General features: G+C 32.1%; 13 protein-coding genes across 13 annotated transcripts; 6 read left to right on the forward strand and 7 right to left on the reverse strand.

The window, feature by feature from the left end:
- Nucleotides 1–82: 82 nt before the first annotated feature.
- Nucleotides 83–781, reverse strand: IRC6 (Irc6p; the record flags this gene model as incomplete). Its single annotated transcript, XM_004182469.1, has 1 exon — nucleotides 83–781. The coding sequence occupies one exon, from the start codon at nucleotides 779–781 to the stop codon at nucleotides 83–85; it is 699 nt and encodes a 232-aa protein (XP_004182517.1).
- Nucleotides 782–1,146: 365 nt separating this feature from the next.
- DUG1 (metallodipeptidase) lies at nucleotides 1,147–2,706 on the reverse strand (the record flags this gene model as incomplete). The annotated part of the gene is made up of 1 exon (XM_004182470.1): nucleotides 1,147–2,706. The coding sequence occupies one exon, from the start codon at nucleotides 2,704–2,706 to the stop codon at nucleotides 1,147–1,149; it is 1,560 nt and encodes a 519-aa protein (XP_004182518.1).
- Nucleotides 2,707–3,367: 661 nt separating this feature from the next.
- Nucleotides 3,368–5,413, forward strand: MTO1 (tRNA modification protein MTO1; the record flags this gene model as incomplete). The annotated part of the gene is made up of 1 exon (XM_004182471.1): nucleotides 3,368–5,413. The coding sequence occupies one exon, from the start codon at nucleotides 3,368–3,370 to the stop codon at nucleotides 5,411–5,413; it is 2,046 nt and encodes a 681-aa protein (XP_004182519.1).
- Nucleotides 5,414–5,638: 225 nt separating this feature from the next.
- On the reverse strand, nucleotides 5,639–8,518 carry CSE1 (importin-alpha export receptor; the record flags this gene model as incomplete). Its single annotated transcript, XM_004182472.1, has 1 exon — nucleotides 5,639–8,518. One exon carries the CDS (start codon nucleotides 8,516–8,518, stop codon nucleotides 5,639–5,641), a length of 2,880 nt encoding a protein of 959 aa, XP_004182520.1.
- An 869-nt stretch (nucleotides 8,519–9,387) lies between these two features.
- Nucleotides 9,388–9,915, forward strand: ANK1 (ankyrin repeat-containing protein ANK1; the record flags this gene model as incomplete). Its single annotated transcript, XM_004182473.1, has 1 exon — nucleotides 9,388–9,915. One exon carries the CDS (start codon nucleotides 9,388–9,390, stop codon nucleotides 9,913–9,915), a length of 528 nt encoding a protein of 175 aa, XP_004182521.1.
- A 690-nt stretch (nucleotides 9,916–10,605) lies between these two features.
- KGD4 (alpha-ketoglutarate dehydrogenase subunit KGD4) lies at nucleotides 10,606–10,980 on the forward strand (the record flags this gene model as incomplete). The annotated part of the gene is made up of 1 exon (XM_004182474.1): nucleotides 10,606–10,980. The coding sequence occupies one exon, from the start codon at nucleotides 10,606–10,608 to the stop codon at nucleotides 10,978–10,980; it is 375 nt and encodes a 124-aa protein (XP_004182522.1).
- Nucleotides 10,981–11,235: 255 nt separating this feature from the next.
- On the reverse strand, nucleotides 11,236–13,383 carry ZIP2 (Zip2p; the record flags this gene model as incomplete). The annotated part of the gene is made up of 1 exon (XM_004182475.1): nucleotides 11,236–13,383. The coding sequence occupies one exon, from the start codon at nucleotides 13,381–13,383 to the stop codon at nucleotides 11,236–11,238; it is 2,148 nt and encodes a 715-aa protein (XP_004182523.1).
- A 715-nt stretch (nucleotides 13,384–14,098) lies between these two features.
- RTG2 (Rtg2p) lies at nucleotides 14,099–15,886 on the forward strand (the record flags this gene model as incomplete). Its single annotated transcript, XM_004182476.1, has 1 exon — nucleotides 14,099–15,886. One exon carries the CDS (start codon nucleotides 14,099–14,101, stop codon nucleotides 15,884–15,886), a length of 1,788 nt encoding a protein of 595 aa, XP_004182524.1.
- Nucleotides 15,887–16,308: 422 nt separating this feature from the next.
- On the forward strand, nucleotides 16,309–17,127 carry RPN12 (proteasome regulatory particle lid subunit RPN12; the record flags this gene model as incomplete). The annotated part of the gene is made up of 1 exon (XM_004182477.1): nucleotides 16,309–17,127. One exon carries the CDS (start codon nucleotides 16,309–16,311, stop codon nucleotides 17,125–17,127), a length of 819 nt encoding a protein of 272 aa, XP_004182525.1.
- Nucleotides 17,128–17,434: 307 nt separating this feature from the next.
- Nucleotides 17,435–18,895, reverse strand: TBLA0I03540 (uncharacterized protein; the record flags this gene model as incomplete). Its single annotated transcript, XM_004182478.1, has 1 exon — nucleotides 17,435–18,895. One exon carries the CDS (start codon nucleotides 18,893–18,895, stop codon nucleotides 17,435–17,437), a length of 1,461 nt encoding a protein of 486 aa, XP_004182526.1.
- Nucleotides 18,896–21,137: 2,242 nt separating this feature from the next.
- On the reverse strand, nucleotides 21,138–21,701 carry TBLA0I03550 (uncharacterized protein; the record flags this gene model as incomplete). Its single annotated transcript, XM_004182479.1, has 1 exon — nucleotides 21,138–21,701. The coding sequence occupies one exon, from the start codon at nucleotides 21,699–21,701 to the stop codon at nucleotides 21,138–21,140; it is 564 nt and encodes a 187-aa protein (XP_004182527.1).
- Nucleotides 21,702–23,517: 1,816 nt separating this feature from the next.
- TBLA0I03560 (uncharacterized protein) lies at nucleotides 23,518–24,165 on the forward strand (the record flags this gene model as incomplete). The annotated part of the gene is made up of 1 exon (XM_004182480.1): nucleotides 23,518–24,165. The coding sequence occupies one exon, from the start codon at nucleotides 23,518–23,520 to the stop codon at nucleotides 24,163–24,165; it is 648 nt and encodes a 215-aa protein (XP_004182528.1).
- A 1,343-nt stretch (nucleotides 24,166–25,508) lies between these two features.
- On the reverse strand, nucleotides 25,509–26,711 carry TBLA0I03570 (alkene reductase; the record flags this gene model as incomplete). The annotated part of the gene is made up of 1 exon (XM_004182481.1): nucleotides 25,509–26,711. The coding sequence occupies one exon, from the start codon at nucleotides 26,709–26,711 to the stop codon at nucleotides 25,509–25,511; it is 1,203 nt and encodes a 400-aa protein (XP_004182529.1).
- Nucleotides 26,712–27,065: the final 354 nt, after the last annotated feature.

A 27,065-nucleotide genomic window follows, 5' to 3' on the forward strand; every position in this document is an offset into this window, starting at 1 on the left:
TGTATATACTAATACTGTTCTAATATATCATATCTCTATCAAAAAATAGTCCACGCATACTACTTTATCACTTATGTTAGTATTATTTTTCACCTTCATCTAATAGAAGGGCAGCCAATTTATCAGCAGTTTCTTGAGCAAATAAATCTGCCGTATTTTCATCTTGATCAGTTAAGATGCTAAAATGGTTTTTTGCTTGCATGAGCTGTGCAAGTATATTTTGAAATTCATCTGCAGAAGTATCCTTCTTAGAATGTAATTCAGCCTCATCGTTGGCTGTTCCAACTTTCGAATTTCTTGATGATTTATTTTTAAGATAAGCGTTTCTCCAAGGATATGTATCAATTATCTCATGTAATCTACCCAACCCTACCATATCACCATATTCATTTCTCAAGTCTTTCTCTTCGCTATGTCTAATTAACTCACACACAGATGTACCACTTATAAGTTCTTCATTAATGCCATCCAATTCCTTCTGTAGTAATGTATTACCTAGCTTTTTATTATGAATATACCACACGAGAAAGGAGTTTTTTTGACAAATAGTTCTATTGAATTTCTCTAGTTGAGAGTGTTGGATATAATCACTATCAATGTAAATGACACCGGCTAAGATTAATCGAAGCATTTCATACTCTTCATTTTGGAATTCTGCAATCCATTCATCAAAATCGGTAATCTCATCAATATAAAGGTCAAACTTAGCCCGATAATATTTTGTATTCCATTCTAAATCTTTTATTATATTTAAATTTTCAATGTCTGGCATGCATTGCATTGAAGTTACATTTTGAAGAATTTTTTCTAGAATATCCTTTTTAGTTATACTATTTTTGTTAATAACAATTAGAATTTTTCTACCTGATCCATTAGGTGATAAATTATTAATCAAAGGGTTAATCTCTAATAATGATTTTTTATAATTTATGCATAATTGAAATCCTATATAAAATACTCCATTTTTAACGCTCGCGATTGCAATTCATTTTTTTTGAGGACTATCAAAAAAGCTTGTAAATTCGAATCATATCTAAAAATCGTTAGATACATTTTAAAAGTTGTTATGAACTACAAAACGAGGTATATTAAAGGTCTAAGTTATATAAAATATGAAAAGAAAATTTTTTTAATTGATTATAAAATTTAGTTTTCTGGAGAGTCAGCGTAATATTTCAAATAAGCAGCCATAATCTTCATACCATTCATGTAGTTGCTAATATCTAATTTTTCGTTAATAGAATGAGCACCATCATCACCTCTACCCATTGGTAATAGCATCACACTAGTCTTTAATTGTTCTTCAAAAGTTAAAGTGATTGGAATAGAACCACCTTCTCTAGTCATATCTGGTTCAACACCGTAGACTACCTTGGTAGCTTTAGCAGCTGCGGTAAATTGAGCATTAAAGGGATTAGAAACCCAGTAGTTACCATCATGAATTAATTCAGCGTGACAGGTATTTGGAGAATCTAATTTTTCGAATGCAGCGTTACAATGGCCAACAACTAACTTAGTTAACTTTTCAGAGTCCATATCTGGGACAGTTCTAATGGAAAATTTACCAGAGACTTTAGCTGGAATGACAGTCTTGGCACCTTGAGAGTAGAATGCACCTTCAACACCATGAATAGATAAAGATGGATATCTCCATCTGTGCATCAAAATATCTTCTTTCTTTTGATATAGAGATGTTTTAGAACCAGCAGCAGCATTTAATTCATCGACACTAAAGTCAATTTTTTCATATAAACCTTTTTCTTTATCAGTAACAGGGGCAACCATTTCATCAATACCTTTAATTAAGATCTTACCTTTTGAATCAACTAAAGTGCTTAAAATTTGCATCAAATCAACCATTGGTTCAGCAATCACACCACCAAAAACACCAGAATGTAAGTCGGCCTTTGGACCATTAATTGTTACCTGATAATAGTTGCAACCTCTTAAACCGTAGGTTAAAACAGGTTTCTTAGTGCCTAACCAATAATTGTCGGAGATACAGACTGCATCAACGCCTTTGAAGTAGGAATCAGATTCTCTTGCGATCATAGCATCTAAACCTAAAGATCCAGATTCTTCCATACCTTCAAAACATGTGACTAGGTTAACTGGAAATTCTACACCAGATTCTTTATAAGCTTGAACCACATTTAACCAACCTAATAATGGACCAGTATCATCAGTAGAACCTCTAGCCTTTAATAAACCTTTCTTTTCATCAACAGTTAAAGTAAATGGCTCACTATCCCAACCATCACTTAAGTTGGCAGGTTGAACGTCGTAATGACCGTAGACCAAAACTGTCTTCTTTTTTGGGTCAGAACCATAACGAGATAAAACAACCGGAGGTAATTGTAATTTTGGATTTTCTACTGGGGGTGGTTGAATACCTAAGTCCTTCTTTTGAATATCAGTGAATCCTAATTTGGTCAATTCATCCACCAAAAATTCAGCCTTCTTAAAGACCATTGGTCTTAGGGATTCGTCACTAGAGACTGCTGGAATTTCAACAGCATGAGCCAAACGATCAATGAAGGTTGGTTTCAATGAGTCGATCTTGGAAAAGACTTTAACAAATTCTTGTGGAACTTCTGATGACATATTTGAAATATTCCTCTTTACTACTAAGTTGCTTGATGTAATCTTGCTTATAGAGCTACGAGGTAAATTATAAAGGATATTTTTACAAAATAATACAGGCATTTTTTAAAAGAGAAACTAATTTTTTTTCCTAATAATAAATTTTGAAGTTTTCTTTACATTGCTGAATGGAAGAATTCTATGCTGAGATGACTAGAGAATATTTCTGTTTACGCTTTAGTTTCTTTTCTTCGACAATTCTCTGCAAAAAATTCAAAATAAAATATGTCACATGATCAAAATAATGTGCAACCTGTCAAACTCGTCAACCCCTATTTTTCATATGTATTTATTGATTGGACAAATAAAACTAAATCAAAGAAGTTTCTAATAAGGTAAAATTTCTAATCATTTTTTATTTAATTTTTAGTTTTCTGCCATCAATTTATCCTGTGACATGCAAGAGCCGATTCAGATAACAGCTAAATTAAACGAAATATTCTAGTTTTTGGTGTGAGAAAATAACTTGTAAATTAAAATATAATACTGAATATTTAGTTGAATATTATGTTTTTTTCTAAATCCTAATTTGAGATATCTGTTTATTATTGATACCTTATTATTTGAAAGTGTTCTAACTTGCAACATTCAAGCTTCGAATAGGCGCTTAAAAAATGGAAACACCGATGTCCGATAAAGATTAAATTTTTGAAGTCCATAACAATTCTTATTTAGACACTAGTAGAATAAAATCAAACAAAAAAGATTCATCAAGATATTTTTAATGTTGAAAATAATCAAGAAATGCACAATCTCTCAAACTTCTATTCCGACAAAATGGCCCATAATATATAGTAATAGCAGAAATATTGTTTTGGATACAGCTCTAAGTGCTACTTTAGACAACTTACCAAATTCTGGTGTTGTAGTAATTGGGGGTGGTCATGCAGGATGTGAAGCAGCTACAGGAGCTGCCAGAAGCGGTATTAATACTGTATTAGTGACGCCAGACCTTGAAAAGATTGGAACATGCTCTTGTAACCCGTCAATGGGTGGTGTAGGAAAAGGTACATTGCTGAGAGAAGTAGATGCTTTAGACGGTATGGCTGCGAAAGTAACTGATCTTGCGGGTATTCAGTTCAAAATGTTAAATAGAAGTAAGGGTGCTGCGGTGTGGGGTCCCAGAGCTCAGATTGACCGTAAACTTTATTTAAGGGAAATGCAGAATGCCCTAAAAGACTACCCTAATTTGGAATTATTTAGAGGATCTGTCAAGGATCTGATACTACAATCAAACGAATCTAGTGATACACCTTTTTCAATTGTGGGTGTTATACTTGAAGGAGATCATATTATTAAAGCTGATGCAGTTGTATTATCGACCGGGACCTTTTTAGGTGGAGAAATTCATATTGGGACTAAACGTTTCCCAGCAGGTAGAATTAATGAGTCCCCAACATATGGTATTTCCAAGACATTGGATAAGTTAGGCTTCAGATTAGGTAGATTAAAAACAGGTACACCTGCAAGGCTTGATGGTAAAACTATAGATTTTTCTAGCTTAGAGAAACAATACGGTGACTCGCCTCCGATTCCTATGTCTCTTATTAATGAATCTGTAGCAATTAAAGAGCAAGTGCTATGCTATGGGACAAAGACTACTCCTCATCTTCATGAATACCTGCGAAAGAATTTACATAAATCAATTCATATCAAAGAAACCATCAAAGGACCGCGGTATTGCCCTTCAGTTGAAGCTAAGATTCTACGATTTCCTGACAAAACGGGCCATAGGATTTGGCTAGAACCAGAAGGATTGGATACAGACACAATATATCCAAACGGTATATCAAATTCAATGCCAGAAGATGTTCAGATTGAAATGCTAAGAATGGTTCCAGGCTTAGAAGATGTAAATATGACACAACCTGCTTATGGGGTAGAATACGACTATGTAGATCCTAGACAACTAAAAACAACTTTAGAAACCAAGTTCGTTAATGGACTATACTTTGCAGGGCAAATAAATGGTACTACTGGATATGAAGAAGCATGTGCCCAAGGATGTGTTGCTGGGTTAAATGCTGGGTTAAAGATATTAAAGCGACCACCTTTAGATATTCAACGCTCAAATTCATATGTTGGTGTCCTTATTGATGATTTAATAACAAAAGGTATAGAAGAACCCTATAGAATGTTTACCTCAAGATCAGAGTTTAGAATAAGTGTTAGAGCGGATAATGCAGATTTTAGACTAACAGAAATGGCATTTAATCTTGGCGTGATTGGGCCAGGAAGATGGAATAAATATAACAATATCAAAAGCATGTACACCGAAATTTATGACAAATTACAGCTCTTTAAAGATAGTGGACGAAATTGGAGAAATAGACTAGCGAAAAATATTGGAGATACCTCTATGCCATTATCAGCTTGGGATATGTTTTCATATAATGATGTCAACCTCCAAACTATTATTGATGCTACACCAGAGCTAAATTTGAATATTAACGATATTTCAGATAGCATTCGTATGAAAATCGAAGTTCAAGGGAAATATTCACGGTATATGGACAAACAAAATAAATATATTAAAGCATTCCAAGTCGATGAAAATATGATTTTACCAATTAACTTAGACTACAATGCAATCCAATCGTTATCTTCTGAGTGTAAAATTATCTTAAATAGGGTCAGACCAGAAACAATTGGTCAAGCTAGACGTCTACAAGGAATTACACCGGTTGCTATTTTTGAACTATATAGACTGGCTATGAACCATAATAAACCGTTGAAGTCTGTTAATCAATATTCAAGTAAAGCTATGTAATGTTTGTCAATATTATCCCTGTATATATCGTCTTCGAGTAGTTTTTACTTACCAAACTAAAATTATACAATTAGGAAACTATATAATATACATAAAATAATATTCATCTTTGCCTTTAATTGTAACGCTATGTATATCTATAAATGAATCTCAAAAACTAGATTATGATAATTAAAAAGAGAGAGATTCATTCCTGTCTTTTTTTTTTCAGTATAAAATACAAATTCAATTACCCGAAATAATTTCGTTTAATTTTAGTTGGACATCGCTTGGAAGCTGAGAAGCTACATTAGAGAAGAATGTATTTCCTGATGCTGCATTATATTTTTTAAGGCTATCTGAGATATATTTTCTTACTCCATTTGTCAAATCTATCTCTGGAACTGGATCAAATGGCTTCTCACTGATACTTCCAAGTTTACTGTATGTCGAACCAAATGTGGAAGCTTCTTCCATGCTTTCAAGATCAATATATTCGCTCTTTAGATTGGCAATGCTTTGAGATACTGTTGTTTCTACCAGCTTTTCTAATGTGATTGGGATTAAATTTGAGTATTTCGAGGTGAATAATTGAGAGTTTGTAATGAAGTTTACAATACCAAGTAGGGCTAATTTACGATCTAATAAATTACCTAATGTTGGCAAAGTAGTAATGATAAAATTAGACCATATTTGTGAAAATATACCATCCTGAACATCATCTATAAAATGTATGACAAAGTCGCTTCCTAATTTTATCGATAGCATTCCAACAAGTACAGTTAATTTTTTTAGGTATTTGTCAGTTCTGGAGCTTTGTAAACGCTGAAGTAACAGCACAGCTATTTGTTTTAGGAATGGTTTCAAAACGTCTAATGGAACGAATAGCAATATAGTTTCCAAGAATTCAAAGCCATGAACATCATAAGATTTGGAAGCGATTAATCTTTGAAAAACACCGAGTACGGGTGTCAAATCAGGATAAACTTGATAATTCACCTTGATCAAAGCTTTTATGAGCCTAGTAACAGCTGGAATATTACCCTTTAATTCCCAAACAGTGGGTGAAAGAATTGGCTGAGCAAGTTGTTGAACGCTAGCGGGAACTGTATTACTTCTCTCAATCGAATAAGAAACAATTTGGAAAACGTAAGGTATAAATTCTTGAATATCTTCAGAAAGAATGTGTAGGAAGATTGGCATAATTGAATCCATAAATGATGGGTTGTTAGATATTGGAATGTATGTTAACATTACGCCAATAGATTCAAAAGTATAGTGTGAAAATCTTGGATTCGAAGGATTTTTAGAGATAATGGAAACGATGCTTAGCAAATGATTTAGGAGCTCTGAGAACATAGATTGGACAGAATCTTCTGCAGTTTGAAGAACTCTAAAAATAGCTCTCATTAAAAATTCATTTTCTGCAAGTTTTTCTGGAGATGCACCATGTCTTAAAATTAGCTTAAACAAGTTTGTCAATAATACGGGTGCACTATTTGATATATCTAGTTTAGTAAAAATCAGGGTGGAGGAAGAAATACTTTCTCTAATAGAAAGAATTCGTTCAATACTAACAGCAGCATATGTATGTAAAACATATTCATCAGATTCTAAGAATTTTGCGAGAATTGGCATGATTTCAATTAGCTGAGCTTTATTCAGTTGATTTCTAAACACATAAATATATTTAATAGCATCAACCTTTAAAATTACATGAGAAACTTGTCCAGTTAAATCTGGAGCAACATGTGTGGTAAAGAAATCAACTACATTCAATAGTTTGTTAGTCGAAGAAACGCCTACTGATGTTACGTTTCCATCAATGGCAAGTGCTGAAAATAAAAACACAGATAAATCCTTATATTTCCAGTTGTTTTGAGGACTGCTGTTATATTCTTGGAAAAACTTTTCAATATGAGATAAAAGGACATTAGTGACTAGATCTCCATTTTTAGTTTTCAATTCTTTCAAGAAATCCACACAAGCCCTTCTTCTGGTATCAACATCAGAACCTTCTAGATCTCTACGAATATATTCAATTGGATCATCCTCAAATAATTCAATATCATTCTCACGTAACATGACGTTTGGTAAGATGATTTTCAAAATAATATCATTCATGGTAGAGTCATTATTAAAGAATTCAAAATATTTTGGTATACGTGCAATTGCTGTCAAGAATGATAAGGATTTTGAAATTAAAATATCATTTTTTGGTTGAGCAGAAGTGGTAGTTAATAAATTCCAAGTCACTTGAATAAATTCATTAATCATTGAGCCAAAAACATCTTCATATCTTGTTGTATATAATTGAACTACTTGCTGAATGGAAGCTTTAACTTTAATAATTATGGTAACTTCGTCGTCTTCCTCTTGATCTACTAATAATGGATTTTCATATGCTAAATATTTATGTAGGATTCCCATTCCTTCTTGGATATGATCTTCAAAAAATTCTGGAATATCTTGGCAATTAAAATCGTAATATAGCTTTGTTAAAAGTAATAAGACATCAAATAAAATATCTAACGATGCTTTATTGTCGCCATTTTTCATTATTTGTTCATCTACTGTTTTCAATAAATTTAGAAAAGGTTCACAGAATACATTTAATACTAATTTAATCTCTAAAAATAATTCGTCTGATCTGAATAATGGTCTCCATCTTTTGAAAATAGAATGAGCAACAGTTAGAACACCCTTATTTTGTATCATATCGTCAGGTGATAATTTAGAAGCTAGATCATTTAATAACGTTGGCCAGTTGTTTGGAAAATCCGAATCAGCAATAACTGAAATAGCCTCACCAATTTGAACTTGTAGGTTATCGGGTAAGGTAATCATTAATGGTACAATTTCCTTTTTAATTAACTCAATATTTTCTGATGGTAAAAGATGATTACCATTCTCATCGATCCATTTTCTTTTAATAAAATTTTTAAAAAATAGTGCTCCTGCTAACCTTGTAGAAATCGGTAAATTGTGAGATGCAATAATGTGTAGAAGAGTCAACCCAAACCCATTCTGAGTTTCAATCGCTTTTAACTCACGCTCTGCAGACTTTGCTGTAGCTGCATTGATAGAGTCACTCAATAATTTCGAGATTGATTCTAATTCTGACATTGTACTCAGAGAGGGGAGTCACAAAGAGATGAAAGCTGGTCTATAAAAAGTCACAACTAGAATGCTTGTTGCTTAAAAGTTTTCACCTGAATGTTGTATATTACACTATATATACTAAACAGTATATTTCTATTTCCTGATATATTGAAGATCTTCATATATCCATCAACTATAAAATTTTTCAAAAATTTACGGACGAAGCTATACTGGGGAAAAAAGAGAAAAATAAAAAAATTTATTTAAAGGTCTATATTTCAGACGCTTCACGTGATGAATATCAGAAGTTAAGCACGTTAAACATGTTTCTTGAATTCACTTTAATGAGCCATGCTCTATAATATATATACTAGTTTTTGAACTTCTTCTTAACTTTGAATTTAGGCGAACTAATAGCTAGGATAGCTAGTACAAATTAATACGATATTTCAAATTCATATTAGTAAAGAAAAAGAATATGATTTACAAAAAAAGAATTCACAAGAGGTTTTATATATGTTTTTCTTGTAGCAATCTGTCATATTATAGGTATTTGTACGCTCTTACTCATCTCTTTGATGATTTACAATCTTAGTTTCTTGTATATATCCGTTGTTTTTTTGACGAACTAGGGCAACTTATTCTTAATATAGGGGGCACCTTGGAAAATTACCGTAAACAAGCCACCTAACCGAGAATTGCTAATTAAAAAAACTAACAATCATTTTTTTTGCCTGGAAAAAAAAAGAGAGAGCAGGTTGAAAAATAGCATTTCATCACCTGTTTTGTTACTACTGGCTATTACATCTAAGAATTGAAAACGTTTTTAGTTTCATTAAACAATTAATAAAACGAAATCATACATACTATAACGTATACCAGATCAATTTGAAATGTCTACAACTCAAGGTGCCAGTTACAGCGAGCAATTATTAGAAGCCGCTAGAAGAAATAATATCGATCTATTGAATAACATTGTTACCGGTTTAAACAATGATCCAACCAAGATCGCTCATTTATTAAATGAATCCAAAGATGCCTTTGGTAACACTGCTTTACATTTATGTGCCAAGCACGGCTCTTGGGATGTCTTGGATAAACTATTAGATCAAGAAGGTGACATTGAAGTAGATCCACAAAATATTACCGATGGTGATACTCCATTACATTGTGCTGTTAGATTAGCTCAAGATGAACCTGAAGAAGGTACTTTCATTGCTAAAAATTTGATTGCTGTTGGTGCTGATCCAAGAATCAGAAATAAGCAAAACCAAAAGCCTGTAGATCTAATTCACGGTAACAGTTTAACAGCTTTGGTAGATACTTTACAAGGTGCTGAATTGGCTGTTGCAACTGGTGCTCATGGTGTTGCAGCAGATGACGATGAAGATGGAGAAATTGTTGAAGAAGATGATGATTAAAGCTCCTCATTTTATTGATATATTTCTTAATTCATTTACCTTACCATATATCACTATTACTATCATTACGAAGACATAGACTTCTCTTAATTTGCAGTATGTTTTTCTTTATATTAATATTTATTTATATTTCACTTTAGGATCCTTCACTCTGGTATGACTAAGTAAAGCAATATATAGCAAATTACCTTACATTGAAAAAATATCATATACCATTAAAAATCCTAAACTAGAGTAATTAATTACTTTTTTAATACATTAGTCTCTGTGTTTCCTAACACTTGTGTAAGATAATCTATTTATTTGGTTCTTATTTATTGCCCGTTAGTGCCGAATGGCGCTACCATAATTGTTTCTCGGTGAACCCCCGAAGTCGATGAACCCTTTATTGTGAATAATTAAGCGTTCGTATTTTAATTACTTTGATTATCCAATTTTGATGTAAAACAAAGATGTGTCAATTTAGTATACACAAATTAGTTGAACTTAGGCCTTCTGGAATTTTAGATTTACCTTTTAAATAACAGATACCCTAAGAAATTAAAGGCTAAACAATTCTTTATAATTTTCAAACTGTCCTTAATAAAAAATCTTATCAAAACTTTAGGAAGACTTCAAGAATCTTCTCCTATAAAGAAATCATCAGCATCAAGACCCATAAAATCTACTCAAGTTTCTGAATCAACCACCATGACCACTTCAACTTCTATTAAGCTAGCAAAAGCCTATTCTCCCATGATTAAGTTTTTGGGGGCTCACCCAACATTCCCACCACATCCAGACACCTTAGTACCTCACCCCATGGCAGCTAATGGTATCTTACCGGGTTCATCAGAATGTATCCCTGCAGGAGAATTTTTAACAAAATTAAGACCTTTCCAGGTTTTTAAATATCAGTCTACGACACAAAATTCAAAACAAAGTTCGGCAGGTAAGTATGTCTTCAAGAATCGTCCACTGGAATCTAACGAAGTCGATTCTGTTACAAAATTACCATCTTGGTTGAGATATAAACCTATCGATCAAAATGAAATCGATACTATTAATGGTGGTGGTGTAATTTAGGTGCTACATTAAACAAGTTGACTTATCAAACTAACATTCTTGCTCACTTATATAGCCCTCTTTTTTTCCATATTTACATCTTACATATACTTTTCATATTCAAATTCTTTATATATAAATATATATTCTAACAATTAAAAATTACATACATCTATGAAATGAAGTAATGGATACGATGAATTATGTAATATTGTTCTGCCTATTAGGCCCATTCGTTATTCAAAAGAATTGAAACTCTTTGTTTCTGGTTTGAAGTTAAGAATTGACAGTCTTGATATTTCCAAAAAAATCATACAGTTGATATTCTTTAGACAGTTTTTTAATAAGCAAAGAGTTGAAACCTAAATTTTTTAAAATAGCTATAAACAAACTAGAAGCATCGGTTAACTTTTCATTTGCAGAATAGACTCTTGAAAGATGAATAATCCAATGGCTGGCGCATGATCTATCATCATGTAGAACAAAATAAATATCTAATAAGGGAAAATTTAGATATAAGCGCACTTTCCAAAATATATCGTTATCAAAATCTTCTGTATCTTGGGTGTATTTTATTAATAATATGATTTTTTTGAACTCTCCAAGCAACCGCTTAATATGTAATTCATAATACAACTCATCCTCTCCACACATTTGGAAAAATTTTTCTATTTCAATTATATATATGCATGTTGAATAATTCAAGATAAAGTCACAGGTAATGGAATCGATAAAGAATTCTTCAATCACTTTAATGCTCGTTTTATTTTGAATTTGAGATATTACTTCATGGTTAAATTTTAAACGATTTGCATTTGTCAAGATAATATTAGTATCATGGGTTATTGGTAATAATTGGGATAAAGGATTTAAATTGGTATAGCAAATTTTATTGGTCTGCAATTTCTTAACTATATTTTTAGTAACTGTTTCACGCTGTCTAGCGGAGTCGTGTATTGGGTTTCCTAAGATTTCTAAAATATTAAATTCGCTAAGTTTCGAGTCATTGATATCCTGTGAAATATTGTTTAAATCATACTTTTGTTTTTTAAGGGAAAGAATAGATTTAAAATCTTCATCCATAAGTAAGGAAGATTCGTTCATGCGTCTCTTCTTACTCTCTGAAGTGCATTCAAGTAAACTCGTATCATGGTAATAATCATTCAGTGTTATATTTATCTCATTGGTATTATTTATGTTATCAATAAAGGTATCAGCTTTCAATGTTCCTTGTAATGGCATTAGTTTGCATGTTTCTATATTCTCGTTGGCAGTATTTGTATGATCCTTATTAGTTGAAAAATTTACACCTGTATTAAATTTTTTAAATGTTTTAGTATCCAAGTCGATTAATTCCAACTGTGAGAAATGTTGTTTTGCGAATACAATAGTTGGTGCATGGAAATTAATAGTTGCTATTGAGAAATCAATCGTATCATTAGTTTCAAGATAATCGATAAAGAGAGATTCGATTCTCTCAAATGGTTTCCAATTTAACTCTTTTAAGGTGCATTTATGGAGTTTCCAATATTTTTGTTTGAATTTTAAAGTTTTTTTTTCAAATTTCTTGAACCTATGAGAAGAACGAATTCGTTCGTAAGGTTTTTTATACAATTCTAGTTCATTGAATTTTATATCAAATAGTTTCGAATATTGATTCCAAAAGTAATTCTCTAGGTTAATTTGAGGGCAAGAAACATCCCAAGACTCAAACTTAATACAGGGTTTTGTTTTAAATAAGTTGCTAGACAGATTTACACGATCAATGGAAAAATTTTGAAGATTTCTAAAACTTTTAAAATAGCTCCTATTTTGTGATTCAATATGTAAATTAAACTTCAAGGTTTTTGGTAAACTTTCATTTAAAAATGTTTCAAATTTATTCTCAATTTCACTAGGCATTAGTTGAAATTTAATAAGGTAACCATGGTGCTTATTTAGGTAAGGTAATGAGCATGTATCGATAAGAAATCTCTTCGCAGTAGCATTGGCTTTAAGGGGATTGATTTTATTTATTTTAATGTTAGATTCCATCTTTGATCTACAGGACCGTAAACTTTCGGCAACCTGAGTATCCAGCGTTAATCGATCCTTTAAACAAGTATGTGTAAAGTTTAAATCAACATCCGGGCAATTTACTACTTTGAATATTAAACCATTTCCTCCACTCAAGTGTAACATATTACTTCTTTTGATAATGTTTAAGATAAAAGGTTCAATAATTGTTCTGATATTTCGTTCAGTGTTTTTTTTAATGCAAATATTTGCATTTCTCGTTGATATATATTTAAGGTCCCGTTGAGATTTTTTTGATAATGGAATTGATTCGTTAAGAACAAAACCCCTCTTCTTTAATTCTGAATGCAAATCCTCTGAATAATCATGTGCAGCTACTGTCCATTGGCGGAATAAAATAGGCGTCATGTAGTAGCTAAAATATCAAAAAATTTATTGTAAATTATGGACCACAGCTAAATTGTATGTTTTTTGAAATTTATTATACTTTATATTATATTACCATTATTTATTTAATTTACTTCTATTATATTGATGAAACCTCGGCTTTATATCATTAAAATTTAGCCGCTGATAGCTGTTATATAAATATGAGGCGAGATATTTGAAAAGAGGTAAAAATGGTATGAAAAACAAACAAACATACACCCACGGATAAATATTAGATTTTAAACATTTTTACAAATGATGATGATACCATGTAGATCAATTTTTCTCCATTCTATTGGTCAGATAATAACAATTAATAGCGGGCATTTTTACACACAGTTAGCTATCCGCACCACGGGTATACTCAGATTGCAGATCGTATTGTCAACTGTTAGTCATTACATTCTTCTTATCAATGAGTCAGAATTCTTCAACCTGTGAAATTCTTCAAATTATGAATGTCGAGAATAGACTTGTTCCACAATCCGACGGAAGATTTAAGATTTGAAAAAATCAATGGCAATGCTTCCATGCTATCTTTTCCTTAATGGCATATCAATTCAAGAAAGGCCTAAAAATATAACTCAGAATTTTCGCTTACTGCAAAGGTGTTAATATAAATACAGTTATATTCCTTATTCTTAGTTAAAACCTTTGTTTTCCATATTATATCCCGTTTTATCATACAACATCGATGTCCGCAATCTCTGATAATGAAATGGAAGCAGATGTTATATCTAGAAACCTTTGTGGTGTTGTCGATATAGGCTCTAATGCTGTTCGTTTCAGTATATCTTCAAGAGCACCACACCACTCAAGGATAATGCCATGTGTTTTCAAGGATAAACTAGGGGTTTCTCTTTTTGCTGTACAATATCCACATGATTCCATGGAACAATGCCCCATTCCAGCTCCCGTAATTAAAGAAGTTTGCCTAGCAATGCAAAGATTTAAATTAATATGTGAAGATTTTGGAGTACCTCAGCGTAGTGTACGAGTCATTGGTACCCAAACTGTTACAGAAGCCATTAATGCTAAGGAGTTTGTTGAGGCCGTTCGTGAATCTACCGGCTGGGAAGTTGATCTTTTGTCATTAGAAGATGAAGGCTCAGTTGAGGCATATAGTGTAATATCGTCATCTGATACAGTCAGTGGGTTTTTAATTGATATGGGCATTCATAGTTGCATCTTATCTTGGATTAAATCTGTCGATGGAGAAGCTACAATATCAAAAACTGCTGTGTCATTGCCATACGGTACAGGGGTTTTAGCCAAAAGATGTACAAATGAAGATAGGATGAAATTGTTTCTTGAAATTAAGCAAGCATTTAAGGAAGCCTTCTCAAAAATTGGAATTCCACAAGATATGTTAGATGTGGCAGAGATAAATGGCGGTTTTGATTTATTTACCTCTGGTGGCGGTTTAAGGTGTTTGGGACATTTATTACTATCTCAACTGAAAGAGTATCCTATTCAAACAATTATTAATGGGTTTTCATGTTCCTTCGAAGAATTTTCGTCTGTTTGTGATTACTTGTTCTTAAAAAATAAACTTCCGGGCAATAACGAAACAAAAATATTTAAAGTCTCTGAAAGAAGAGCAGCACAATTACCATCTACTGGCTTGCTGATGAGTGCAGCCTCAGAAGCATTCCCAAAAATTAAATCAGTTCATTTTGTGGATGCAGGTATTAGAGAAGGAACATTATATGAACAACTACCAAAAGAAATACGTGCACAAGATCCATTAATAATTGCTACAAGGCCATACGCACCTTTATTAGCAGAAAAATACCTTAGCGTTTTACGATCTGCTCTTCCAGAAGACGATGTTCCTTTTATGGTCTACAACAGAATAGCACCAGCACTATGTAATTTAGCATTTGTTCATTCTTCATACCCAAAAGAGTTACAGCCAACAGCAGCTCTTCATGTTGCTACTTCTGGTATCATATCTGGGACGCATGGTCTATCTCATAGAGTACGAGCAATGATTGGAATAGCATTGTGTGATAGATGGGGGGGAGATATACCTGACACGGAGATCACATTTATGCGTGAATTGGAAGAAATAGTTCTTCGTGATGGTAATAAAAACCAAAGAAAAAGAATTATTTGGTGGACGAAATACATTGGAACTATAATGTTTGTTGTTTGTGGTGTACATCCAGGCGGAAATATACGAGATGGCTATTTAGATTTCAAAATTCGTCAAGTTACTGAACCCACACACTTAAACAATAAAGTATCAAAACTAACTATCGATGAAAAGCTTGCACGTACATTATCTAATAACAAATCCACAAGAGGTGCACATCCAGACTCGAGAAGTTATGAAGTAATTGTAAAGATAGGAAAAGATGATTTGAAAACTAGTGCATCAGTACGGGCAAGAATAATTACTTTACAGAAAAAGATTAGAAGACTATCAAAGGGTAGTTTGGATAAAGTAAGAGTTGGAATCCAATTTAATGAAGACTAATTAGACTAACTTTAGGTTGATTTACTGAGTGTTTTATGACCACATATACCGAAAAGCAATTACTATAAATGATGCACTTTTTGTAGCAAGTAGTAGTTTAGTATTATGTACTTGTAATGTCATTATTTTAACAATATTCTAATAATTTTTTCTACAACCTATAGGATCTCTTTTTCTTTCAAAGTCGTAGTTTTTGTAATTATATTATGTCACGTGAAACTCGCTTTGTATTAATTTCAGCTGTTCCGTGGTTTCTAGATCTATAGATTTTAAGGAAAAATGATTTTTGCCACCTTTAAATATAATAACTACAATGAAAAACAAGCAGGAGCTTCTCTAGCTTGTATACAGTTCGTATTAAGAGTTTGAAAATATATTTGTTCCGATCAGAAATTATTTTTATCTAAAAAGAAGTAAAATTTATGATGCCAAGTTTGAGTGATTTAGTAAAGAGTTTAAGTATTGCAAACGAAAGTAAAGACTATATTTCATGTGAAAAGCTTTTGGGGCCAATTAAGGTAGAGCTGATAAAGGCTGGGTTATTAATCCATGACATGAATCAAAGCTGTATTGAAAAGGCTGAGAGAGACTCCACATATCTAAATGATTTAAATATTGCCAAACATATCTTAGAAATTGGTGCATTGGTTAGCATTCATACTTTAAATTTTGAATCATTTCAAAATTATTTCTCCCAATTAAGAGTATATTATTTCAGTAACTATAGTAAGGTAAATGAATCTTCTGAAAAGTCCAAATTGATTAGTTTGAATTTATTAATCTTCTTATCAAATGGTGATATTACTAAATTTCATTCTGAATTAGAATATTTGAGCAAAATTATTCCAAATCTTGAGGAAGATCAATTATATTCTTATCCTATTAAACTAGAGAAATGGTTGATGGAAGGTGCCTATCAAAGGGCTTGGGATTTGATTGAATCAGGTTCTAAAGTTCCTGAATTTTCTATTTTTACAGATACATTAGGAAAAGCTATTAGAGAAGAAATTGCTCAAAATACAGAATTAGGTTATTCTGAACTACCACTTTCAAATATAAAGGCTTTATTATTTTTTAATAGTGAGAAAGATGTAGAAGGTTTCGCATTAGAGAGGGGCTGGAATATTAGTAATGGTATTATTAAATTCCAAAACGATGAAATATCCGAACCAACAGAAGCTAAATCATCTAATATTGAAAAGGGATTAAACTATGCCATTAATTTAGAGAATATTGTATAGTATCATTTGTAATAGACATATTGATATAGCTATATATATATCTTACGTTGCATTCATATATTAACTATTTCTACGAAGTATTCCAAATAACTAACTGTTACATCCTTGATAATATTACTTAGGAAATCATTAAATTTACTAGAACACACATGGCATATTAAATAAGTTAGCCAAGTTTGTGGATACTGGTTGAAATAGAAGCTTTTAAAAAAATTTAAAATATTTATCATTATATATCATTAAATAAGACATAATAAAACATGAAATTACATTTATAAACTAAAATATAGTTGATTCGTTAAATTGCTTAAGCACCGATTAAACCAACTGACTTACCAGCAGCCAATCTTTTTTCGGCTAAAGCAGCAATGATGGCGGCACCGGCACCGGAACCATCTTCAGCATCGACAAGTCTCAAAGGCATCTTCTTTGGATCAGTTTCTTTCCATCCATAAATATCCTTTAAACCTAAGGCAGCCTTTTCTGGGAAACCTGGGTACATTTTGAAGATAGAGCCATCAGCAGCAATATGACCAGTTTCATAACCCATCTTTTGGCAAATAGCAGCAATACCACAAACAGATAATCTGGCAGATCTTAAACCAATAGCTTCAGACAATTTTCTGATCAATTTTCTTTCTGGAGAAGTAGTTTTAATACCGAAGTCTTTTTCAAAGATTTCAGCAACATTTTCCAAATTTTCAAATGGATCATCTTCAAATCTAGATGGATAAGATGTATCCATACAGTATGGGACGTTTAATTTAGTTAAATCTTGATCCTTCAAGATAAAGCCTTGAGCATGCAGATCAACTAAAACCAAACGTAATAATTCACCTAAGTAGTAACCAGAAGACATCTTTTCGAAAGTTTGTTGACCTGGTCTTGGAGATTGTTCATCAACCATAACATCATATTTAGTTCTTGGTAAAGCAACGTGTTCATTATCAAAAGAACCATATTCACAATTAATGGCAAATGGAGCATTGGCTGGAATATCATCAGCTAACTTTCCTTCCAACTTTGGAATGTTCTTAACCATATCATAATAAGCACCATTGACACCGGTACCGAAAATAACACCCATCTTGGTATCTGGGTCAGAATACAAGGAAGCAACTAAAGTACCAGTGGTATCGTTAATCAAAGCAACAACATCGACAGGTAACTTTCTCTTTGCTAATTGTTTCTTCAACATTGGAACCACATCATGGCCTTCTACATTTGGAATATCAAACCCTTTAGTCCATCTTTGTAAGATACCCTCGTTAATCTTGTTTTGAGAAGCTGGGTATGAGAAAGTGAAACCTAATGGTAAAGTACCAGTAACACCATCTGGGAATTGTTCTTCTAAGAAGGATTCAATACAATCAGCTAAAAATGCAAATAATTCTTCTGGATGTTGAGTAGTTCTCAATTCATCTGGTAATTTATATTTTGATTGAGTAGTGTCAAAAGTATGATCACCACCTAATTTAATTAACGCGACTCTGAAATTAGTGCCGCCCATATCGATAGCTAAATAATCACCAGTTTCTTTACCAGTTGGATATTCAACAACCCAACCTGGAATCATTGGGATGTTACCACCTTTCTTGGACAACCCTTTATCTAATTCACTAATGAAATGCTTAGTGACAGCTTGTAATTTTTCTGGAGTAGCCCTGAAAATAGTTTCTAACCCATGAATTTGTTCAATTAATTCTTCTGGGACATCGATCATAGAGCCCTTTCTTGCAGGTGGTTTCTTTGGACCCAAATGAACCATTTTTAAAATATTAGATTAAGAGTGCAGATAGTTTTATTATTTGAAATTGCAAAAATTTAATACTAAAGAGCTAATAAGTCTTGTATTAATCGTTATGATTGTTTGCTGTGATTTCTTTTTACTTTTAAGTAAAGAAAGATGAATAATTTGGAACACATTAAAACGAGATAACTTCGAGTTTATATAGTTTTAAATTCTGTCAAATTGATAACTACACGAAGTGGAATAGACATTAAAACAAGCTCAAAAAATTGAAGTGTAGTAGGCACTACTTAGTGGAGCTGTTCCGATCTTACATTTTCGTGTTTACAATTTTTCATCCAATTGAATATGGAGCTCATGAATTTCTGTTTGTGTTAATGGTCATATTATTTTTCAGTCAGAGAATTTCGGCAATGTGACTAAGAAGGGTTCGTACTCCCTAACCCCACATAATAAAAAAAATTTACGAGTCTCCACTTTTTATGGAAAAACTTCAAAGCAACGCCGAAACAATGAAGCAATCGTATAGCAGATACACAAGATTAACGCTATTAGATAACACATACAATTATAAATCGGAAAAATATTTGGAAAAGTATTGGTTTACTTGTATGGATGATGCTACAAGAGTTCCGCAGTATTTATTCTACTACATTTTCTCTGTCGTTGTCAGTAGTAGTGTTTAAAGGAATATTAGACTTGTTTGGATCTTTAGGGAAATTTGAAACTTGGCCAAACTGCTTGGTTAAAACAAAGGTTGACAAAGGTTGACAAAGGTTGATTCATAATAAAGAAACCACCATGGTCTCTATACCATATCGAGGTCCTAAACAAAATACATACACTTCTCTGGATAAATCTCTGGTATAACTGTTTTAGGTTTACATCCCCAGATACTCCCCACTTTCCACATTCATTCTCGGAAAACTGTTTTCCGACTGCGCCGTTTCTCTACCCCGGAATAATTATCTATGGGTGGATTATTCTTTACCAAGATGTTCCTTAGGCGGGGCAATGAAAAGTATGTAGTTATTAGTGGCCATCATACCCCAATAGATGGTACTTGAATTACAATTGTGCCTATTAATCCGACCAAACCTGGAGAATTATCCTTCAACACTTGACATCTCGAGATTTATCTGGGGAGGAACCGTAAGATAAAATGTAGGTTCCGGCGGAGTAGATAACTTGGAAGCATATCAAACCTCAGCAAAACCGGAAATACCTTTCTGGCTTAATAAGCAAGACAATTATTTGCGTTATTTTTTCATTGGACTTCAATTTGCACGTCGGATTAATTATCTTTTGTTTCGGAAAATCTTTTTGTCCCAAGAAAATAATAGATCGGCTCAAGGGAACTACAATGGTGGCTGATTAACAAGCGGAAGAACCACAAATGAAAATTAAAAATTGAGACTCAGCTCTATAACAGATGTAATTGGAAATTGACAAGATTTTGTTAATCAAATGGATAATCCGTAGTATATCAAGCGTAGATATCCTTTTTATGTGGGATCATATTTTTTCTACGGAAAAATTTCGTTATTGTTGGAAAAATTGGAGAATACTAGTATGTCTTTATGGTTTAGCCATTTTTATACTAATACCAATTTTCTTCGGAATAACTAAAAAAATTTGATGGTGGAAAATACAATTGTTTTTTAATGTTCCGAGACTATATTATATTAAAAAATGCTACATTTATGCTTGTCTTTTTTTTTCTTCGAAGACTGACTTTAACGAATTAGATAGTTACAAACGACAACGAACAACTAAATTTTGACGTAACTTTTTTTGCATTTTTCTTTACTATCTATATAATAATATCTGCTAAATCTTGTTTAGATTATTATTCATAGGTGAAAATTTTCATAATATCTAATCTTCAGAATGAAAAAAAGAGCATAATTTTTTTTTAAGATGATAACAGTTTGTATGAGAAATAGTATTAATACTTGTTAATAATATATCTTTCATTGCAGCATAATATTGCAAAACTATAGAATAAATAGTATACTCAAAAGCCTCAACTATATAGGGGTAACTGTTAACTAATCAAAAAATAAAATTTTCTTCGTATTAATTTTTCTTACAATGTCATATTTTAAATAAGATATCAATTTGCCAAACTAATATATTCATAATTGAAAATCCTCAGATATTTAAGTACCAGATATAATTATTTATTTGGTAAATTAGAGGATAGCTTTTTCAAAATGCAACATGAATTGTTGACTGTGTATATTTATTGTAAAAATTATTATACTTGTGGTGGATTCATTAGAGTAGCTAAATCCGATGGGTTCATAATATCGCATAATAAATGAACGTAAATTCCTGAAGAAACAATCAAACTAAAAGCTAACGCAATCAATGTTTTTGCTGATTTGGTATTCCATGGAATACAATGGACAACAAATAAACAGCATGCAATAATAGAGCATTCATTAATAACATTGGCAATTGAAGACCAAATGAAAATTAATTTTGAATTTTTCAGTATAGATATTAGAGATGGATCTATTTCATTTTTTTGTTCTGGTGTTAGACTATCAAAATCCACCTTAACAATCAATGTGATTATGATACTGAAAGTTATTGATACAGCAAATATACCGACAATCAAATATATGAAAAATGCTAATATTCGATAAAAAATGGGCTTCTTTATGGGTTGAGGAGCTTCCTCGAAGCTGAATTCTTCTAAGGGTACAGTTTTCAAATCTGCCTTGGCGCTATCTTGTAGTCCCCCCTTCTTTTCCTCTCTTTTCTCTGTTTCAGGTAATAAGGAGACTTTGCTCTCTGGATGTGTACTACTAGACATAATAGTTGTTATTCAATCGTTCAATTGTTTTAAATATGTCTTGTTATAAGGTTACTTAGTGTCTGGCAGAAAGTTGTTTAAATACATACATTCTGCTGTTCTTATAAGTATACTTTGTCAAGCCCAATTATCCACCAGCTGAACTAATTCACGTCAGATCTTCGTAGCTAACCACTGTACTCCGTGAGAAAATTCTCGTGCATTCCTTCTCGTGCGGCCTATTCTTGGCATAATGGCCGTGCAAGAAAAACCACGTAGGGGGTGATGGCTGTGCGAGTGTTTTTAATAAAATATATAGATTCCGCTTATTTATAGTGTAATAATAGGAAATACTATAGGACTATATAGGTATAGGGTAGTTTGCAACAATGGTAGAAATTATACTATTTGGGTAGCCCACAGTTTCTTGAACACAAGTAGTTGAATTAGTCCAACCACACAGATGAGAGCCATTAAAAGGTAGGAATTCTTGTTAAGGGTAGTACGGTGTAAATTTAACCAGCCACCTGTACTACAACCAATCGCAACTAATAAGTTGTGTAAAGTTTTATAAAAAAATAATACCTTCTTGTTATCAGAATTCACTATCATTGGTCTAATCTTTGAAGAATCAAATATACCAGTGAAATAGAGATTGATGAGATCATATAAAATATATACCACTGACATACCACCTAAAACTGTTTTATAACTCTTGGTTGCATTTTTTATATGTTCTTGACCATTGGTGGTTTCCAATCTTTCTTCATCATTATAATCGGTTGATGGTAATTCAATTCTACCCATTTTCTTATTATATTATTAGTTTAATTATGTCGTGTCTAATGCTCCATAGATTCAGTATAGAAGGGACAATTAGTATTTACTATTAACACTACATGAACTGAACCGTTTATATTTTATACTCTAACTATTTGTTCAACATTAACCTCGTCAAGCTCTGTTCGCTGCCATATTTTCTCCGCTATAGACAATTGCCAATACTTGCCTGAGCATGCCGCAGTTTGGGAAAATTTTTCAACGAAAAAGGGAATTATAATAGCAGGGAAGGGAAAAGTAATGTACAAAGAAAAGTGAGTAGCGTATAATGAAATTCTTGCTATCTCAATAATGCCAAGAGTGCCTTAGAAATAGGTGAATGTCTTCGTTGAATTCACGGGTATTAATGTTATTATAAATATATATTTTATGCAGGTATGAAGAAAACAAATGTTCTAGTATGGTAGTTGCTAAATGTTGTCATAATCATCAAAAAGTACGAAATAAGTTTTCTAAATTAAAGGCCTAATGTAGGAATAATATATATATTTTTATTCAAAAAATGAATATTTCTTTTTATAAATAATTTGCACAAATGGCAGTAATTCTTGTTGGTCTGAAAGAGATTCCATTTCAAAGTGGTAATTATTGAATAATAATTTTTATCGCAAGAAGAGTTCAATTTTAAAAAAACTTAGGATTATTCGTATTTCACTTATCACTTTTGGCTAAATGTTTGAAAAATATTTTCTCATAAGATGAGACAAAGAAAAAGGGAAACTCATAAAATCCTATTTGATCCAATTATATATTTTTCATGTCGAAAAAAAATGTTGGAAGGTGACTAAAATCGTCCCTTCAAAACTATAAGAAGCTTCTCTGAACTATAATGAATCTAACTTTTTGTATTTTCTTTTTTTCTTCCTAATTTCTAAAGTAGAAGATATATATATATATATGGACTATTCCCTAAGCAACCTTCCCAGCAATTTATCCATCCCCTATAGAATAAGCAGAATAAAATATTTACTCCGACGAGCCAATTAAAGATAAAGAGATGCTAAAGAATCTTAAATTGACCAATAATTACAATAATAAAGGATTACTATCTGCGAAAAAAAATGTCAAGGGAAAAGTTATCAAATGTGGGCCAAAAAAGAGGAATATTGCTGCTAAGGTAGTTGAAAACTTTTCAAGGATAGAAGAAGATATAAAGAGTACAGATGTGAACCTAACTAGTAATTCAGGGGAACCAATTAATAAAGAATTTAGCAAGTTGTTAGACGATTGTGAGATTGATTGGATCCAGGAGGAGTTGCCTAGTTTTGAGGTTACAATCGCAGAGGATATGCCTATACTGGACTCTATAGATCTATGTGAGGAAGCTTTTGGTAATATGTTTGATAGCAATGCAGATGAGGATCTTTTCAAGATTTCGCATGAAATCTCTAGTAGCATTCCCTATGGAAGTTTAAGCAAAAATATAGCTAATATTAGCGGAACTTTTGAGAAAGTAGATAGTAGTTTACTCTTTGAGGATCAATCTGATATCACTAAGCATACCTTGCATATTACGGACCTGAGTTCATCGGAAGTTAGGTATGAACAAGAAAATATGCTAGAACCAACACTGTCACCGGATATAAGCCAATCGAGCAATTGTTTCATTAATGAGATGGTAGCAAAAAATAGTTTCACAAAGTGACACATTCCTTACTTTTGTATGTTTTAGTTTGATTTTGATTTTGATTGTTTATTCAATATTATATAGGCTAATTATTTTATATAGTGTTTTTATAGTTTGCTATTATATATCATGTATTGTTTTTAAATCCCTCTGTTATTCAAATTATACTCTTCTAGCTATTTAATTTAATTCAAAAAAAATTAGCCACGTTGAGGGCTGAGTCTTTTAAATTTCAGATAAAACCAGATTTGCAAAGCTCATTACTTCTATACTTCAAAAATATAAGAATTAATACTGTTAGTAATTTGAAGTTTTTTATGTATATCAATAATTTAATTATAGAGCCATCCGAGCTGTGTTTGATATTTTTACATATTTTGTCTCACAGTAAATTAGTTTTGTACTCTTGCTCTAAAATACTAGTTAAAAAAAGTAATATTTATGTTAAAGAATCTGATATTTCCAACGATTAGTAATTTTTTGAAATCTCCAGCTTTCCTGGTCACTACTTATTCCATGGTTGTATTCTATGATCGGCTAAACTTCACAGCACCTAAGTCTTTTGAAACTTTATTTTTATTTTTTTGGTAAAGTTCGTAGCAATTCTCAAAAAATTAGAAGCAATATATCTAAATTAAAGATAGCAGCTATTATTCACTAATTAGATAAGTTTATTCAAAGTCATGTTTTTAGATAGGGTTTTAGAGAAAAAGAAAAAGAAAAAATATCGTTAGGTTTCTATCAATCAAAATATTTATAGCACATTTTCATACTTTTTGAAATTACTACATTCTTAGGAAAAGAAGTATAACTCGGCTAACTGATATTCAAACCAAAAGAAGTTCTGTTTGAATAATAGGCAGTTTTTTTACTAAAAATAGTAACAAGATTAAACAAGGCAGAGAGAAAATTTCTGTGTATAAACTAACTGAGTTTGCATAATTGTATTGATATCATGATGGAATAACCCTAATATTTTTACCAATATTGAAGCATTTATATCTGATTTCCTTCTAACTTCTCAGATAAAAGACCTACCAGCTAGTAAAAATAAATATTTTAGAAAATGGGGAGTAATATCACTAAGTTTGAATAGTTGAAGTTTCTCGGAATAACTTTCCCATGAAAATATTCAGATGAACTTATTTTCGGAACGACGGGTTATATATTCTTTAGATATTGCCATCCACGTTCAAGAAGTCTCTGTGAGATTTGATCACAGCCAATAGACAATTCTCGAGTAAAATATAAGTGTTTTATTTATCTTGCACATTATACAGATATATTAAAATTATAAAAAATGTATAAAGGCTAAGCTATTCTATAAAATGCTATAAAAATTGTAAGCAAAACTACTTTATTTATTGTTTATCCCAACCCATATTGATAGCTTCATCGTAAGTTGGATAATCCAAGTAACCTTCAGAAGTCATGGCGTAGAATAAATCTCTGTTATATTTGTTTAGTGGCAAACCTTTTTCTAATCTGTCAACTAAATCTGGGTTAGCAATCCATAATCTACCGTAACCTAACAAGGTTCTATCGTCTTTCATGAATTCTCTAGCAACTTCTGGATGTAAGGCTAAGTTACCGGATCTTATAATGATACCCTTCCAAATAGAATAGAAGAAATCGTTAGTACCATCAACATATTCACCTTGACCTTCAGTTAAAAATGGGTTGGTAACACGTGGTTCAACAATATGAATGTAAGCAAGACGGTTACCAGCTTGGGCCCTCTTTTCTAATTCCCCAGTGATGTATGCATATTGGGCAACAGTTAATGGATTAGCGCCACCAATCATATCATTGAAAGTACCATATGGAGAGAATCTGATACCAACCTTTTCAGCGCCAATAGCCTCAACTAAAGCATCAACAACTTCCAATGGGAATCTAGCTCTGTTTTCAATAGAACCACCGTATTCATCGGTTCTTTTATTGGAGTTGGTGTCTAAAAATTGGTTTAGCATATAACCGTTAGCAGAATGGATTTCAACACCATCAGCACCTGCAGCAATGACATTCTTAGCAGCTGCAACATAGTCCTTAATGTATTGTTTGATATCATCCTTAGTCAAACCATGGATCTTGATATCGTTTTCCTTGGCGATTTTACCATATTGGTCGTTACTGTAAACGTTGTCAGTAGCACCATCGTATCTTAAACCATCTCTAGCCATACATTTGGCATCAGCAGCCCAACCTAGGGCCCATAATTGTGGCCAAATGAATGATTTGTTCTTGTGAATGGCAGCAAAGATTTTTTTCCACTCAGTCATTTGTTCTTCGGACCAGACACCTGGAGCATTGTCATAACCACCGGCTTGTCTGGAGATGAAAACACCTTCAGTAATCAATAGAGTTCCTTCTCTCTTAGAACGTTGATCATAGTACTTTTCAGTCCATTCTTTATGAGGAACATGATCAGGAGTTTGAGCTCTCATTCTTGTTAAAGGTGGTAAGATGGCTCTGTGCTTCAATTCATTATTACCAACTTTAATTGGCTTAAACAAGTTAGTATCATTCAAAGCAACAGGATTGAATTCTTTAATAAATGGCATTGTATTGGAGATTAGTGGGATTTAAAAGTTATTTTTGTTTGGTAGTGTATTCATTATAAGAATATTTCTCAAACCAAAAAGAATTCCAAATATCCAGCCATCATTGCATTTATATACTTAAAGTTTTAATAAAATCACCATAATATTATTAACAATCAGAAGGCCTTAAAATGTTATGTGATTAATATGTTTAGCAGATATTTTGTGTATTTATTTGAATTGTCATATCTTTCTTTCAATGTAATTATTAATTTATAATTTTTCAATGGTTTATTATCCCAGAATGGAACTCTATTTTCGTAGTTCCGACTATCCGTCTTCCGCTTCCGCTTTCCGCGCTCCGCCTTCCGTCTT

Source organism: Henningerozyma blattae, chromosome 9 (assembly GCF_000315915.1).
Source record: "Henningerozyma blattae CBS 6284 chromosome 9, complete genome".
NCBI classification, from domain to species: domain Eukaryota; kingdom Fungi; phylum Ascomycota; class Saccharomycetes; order Saccharomycetales; family Saccharomycetaceae; genus Henningerozyma; species Henningerozyma blattae.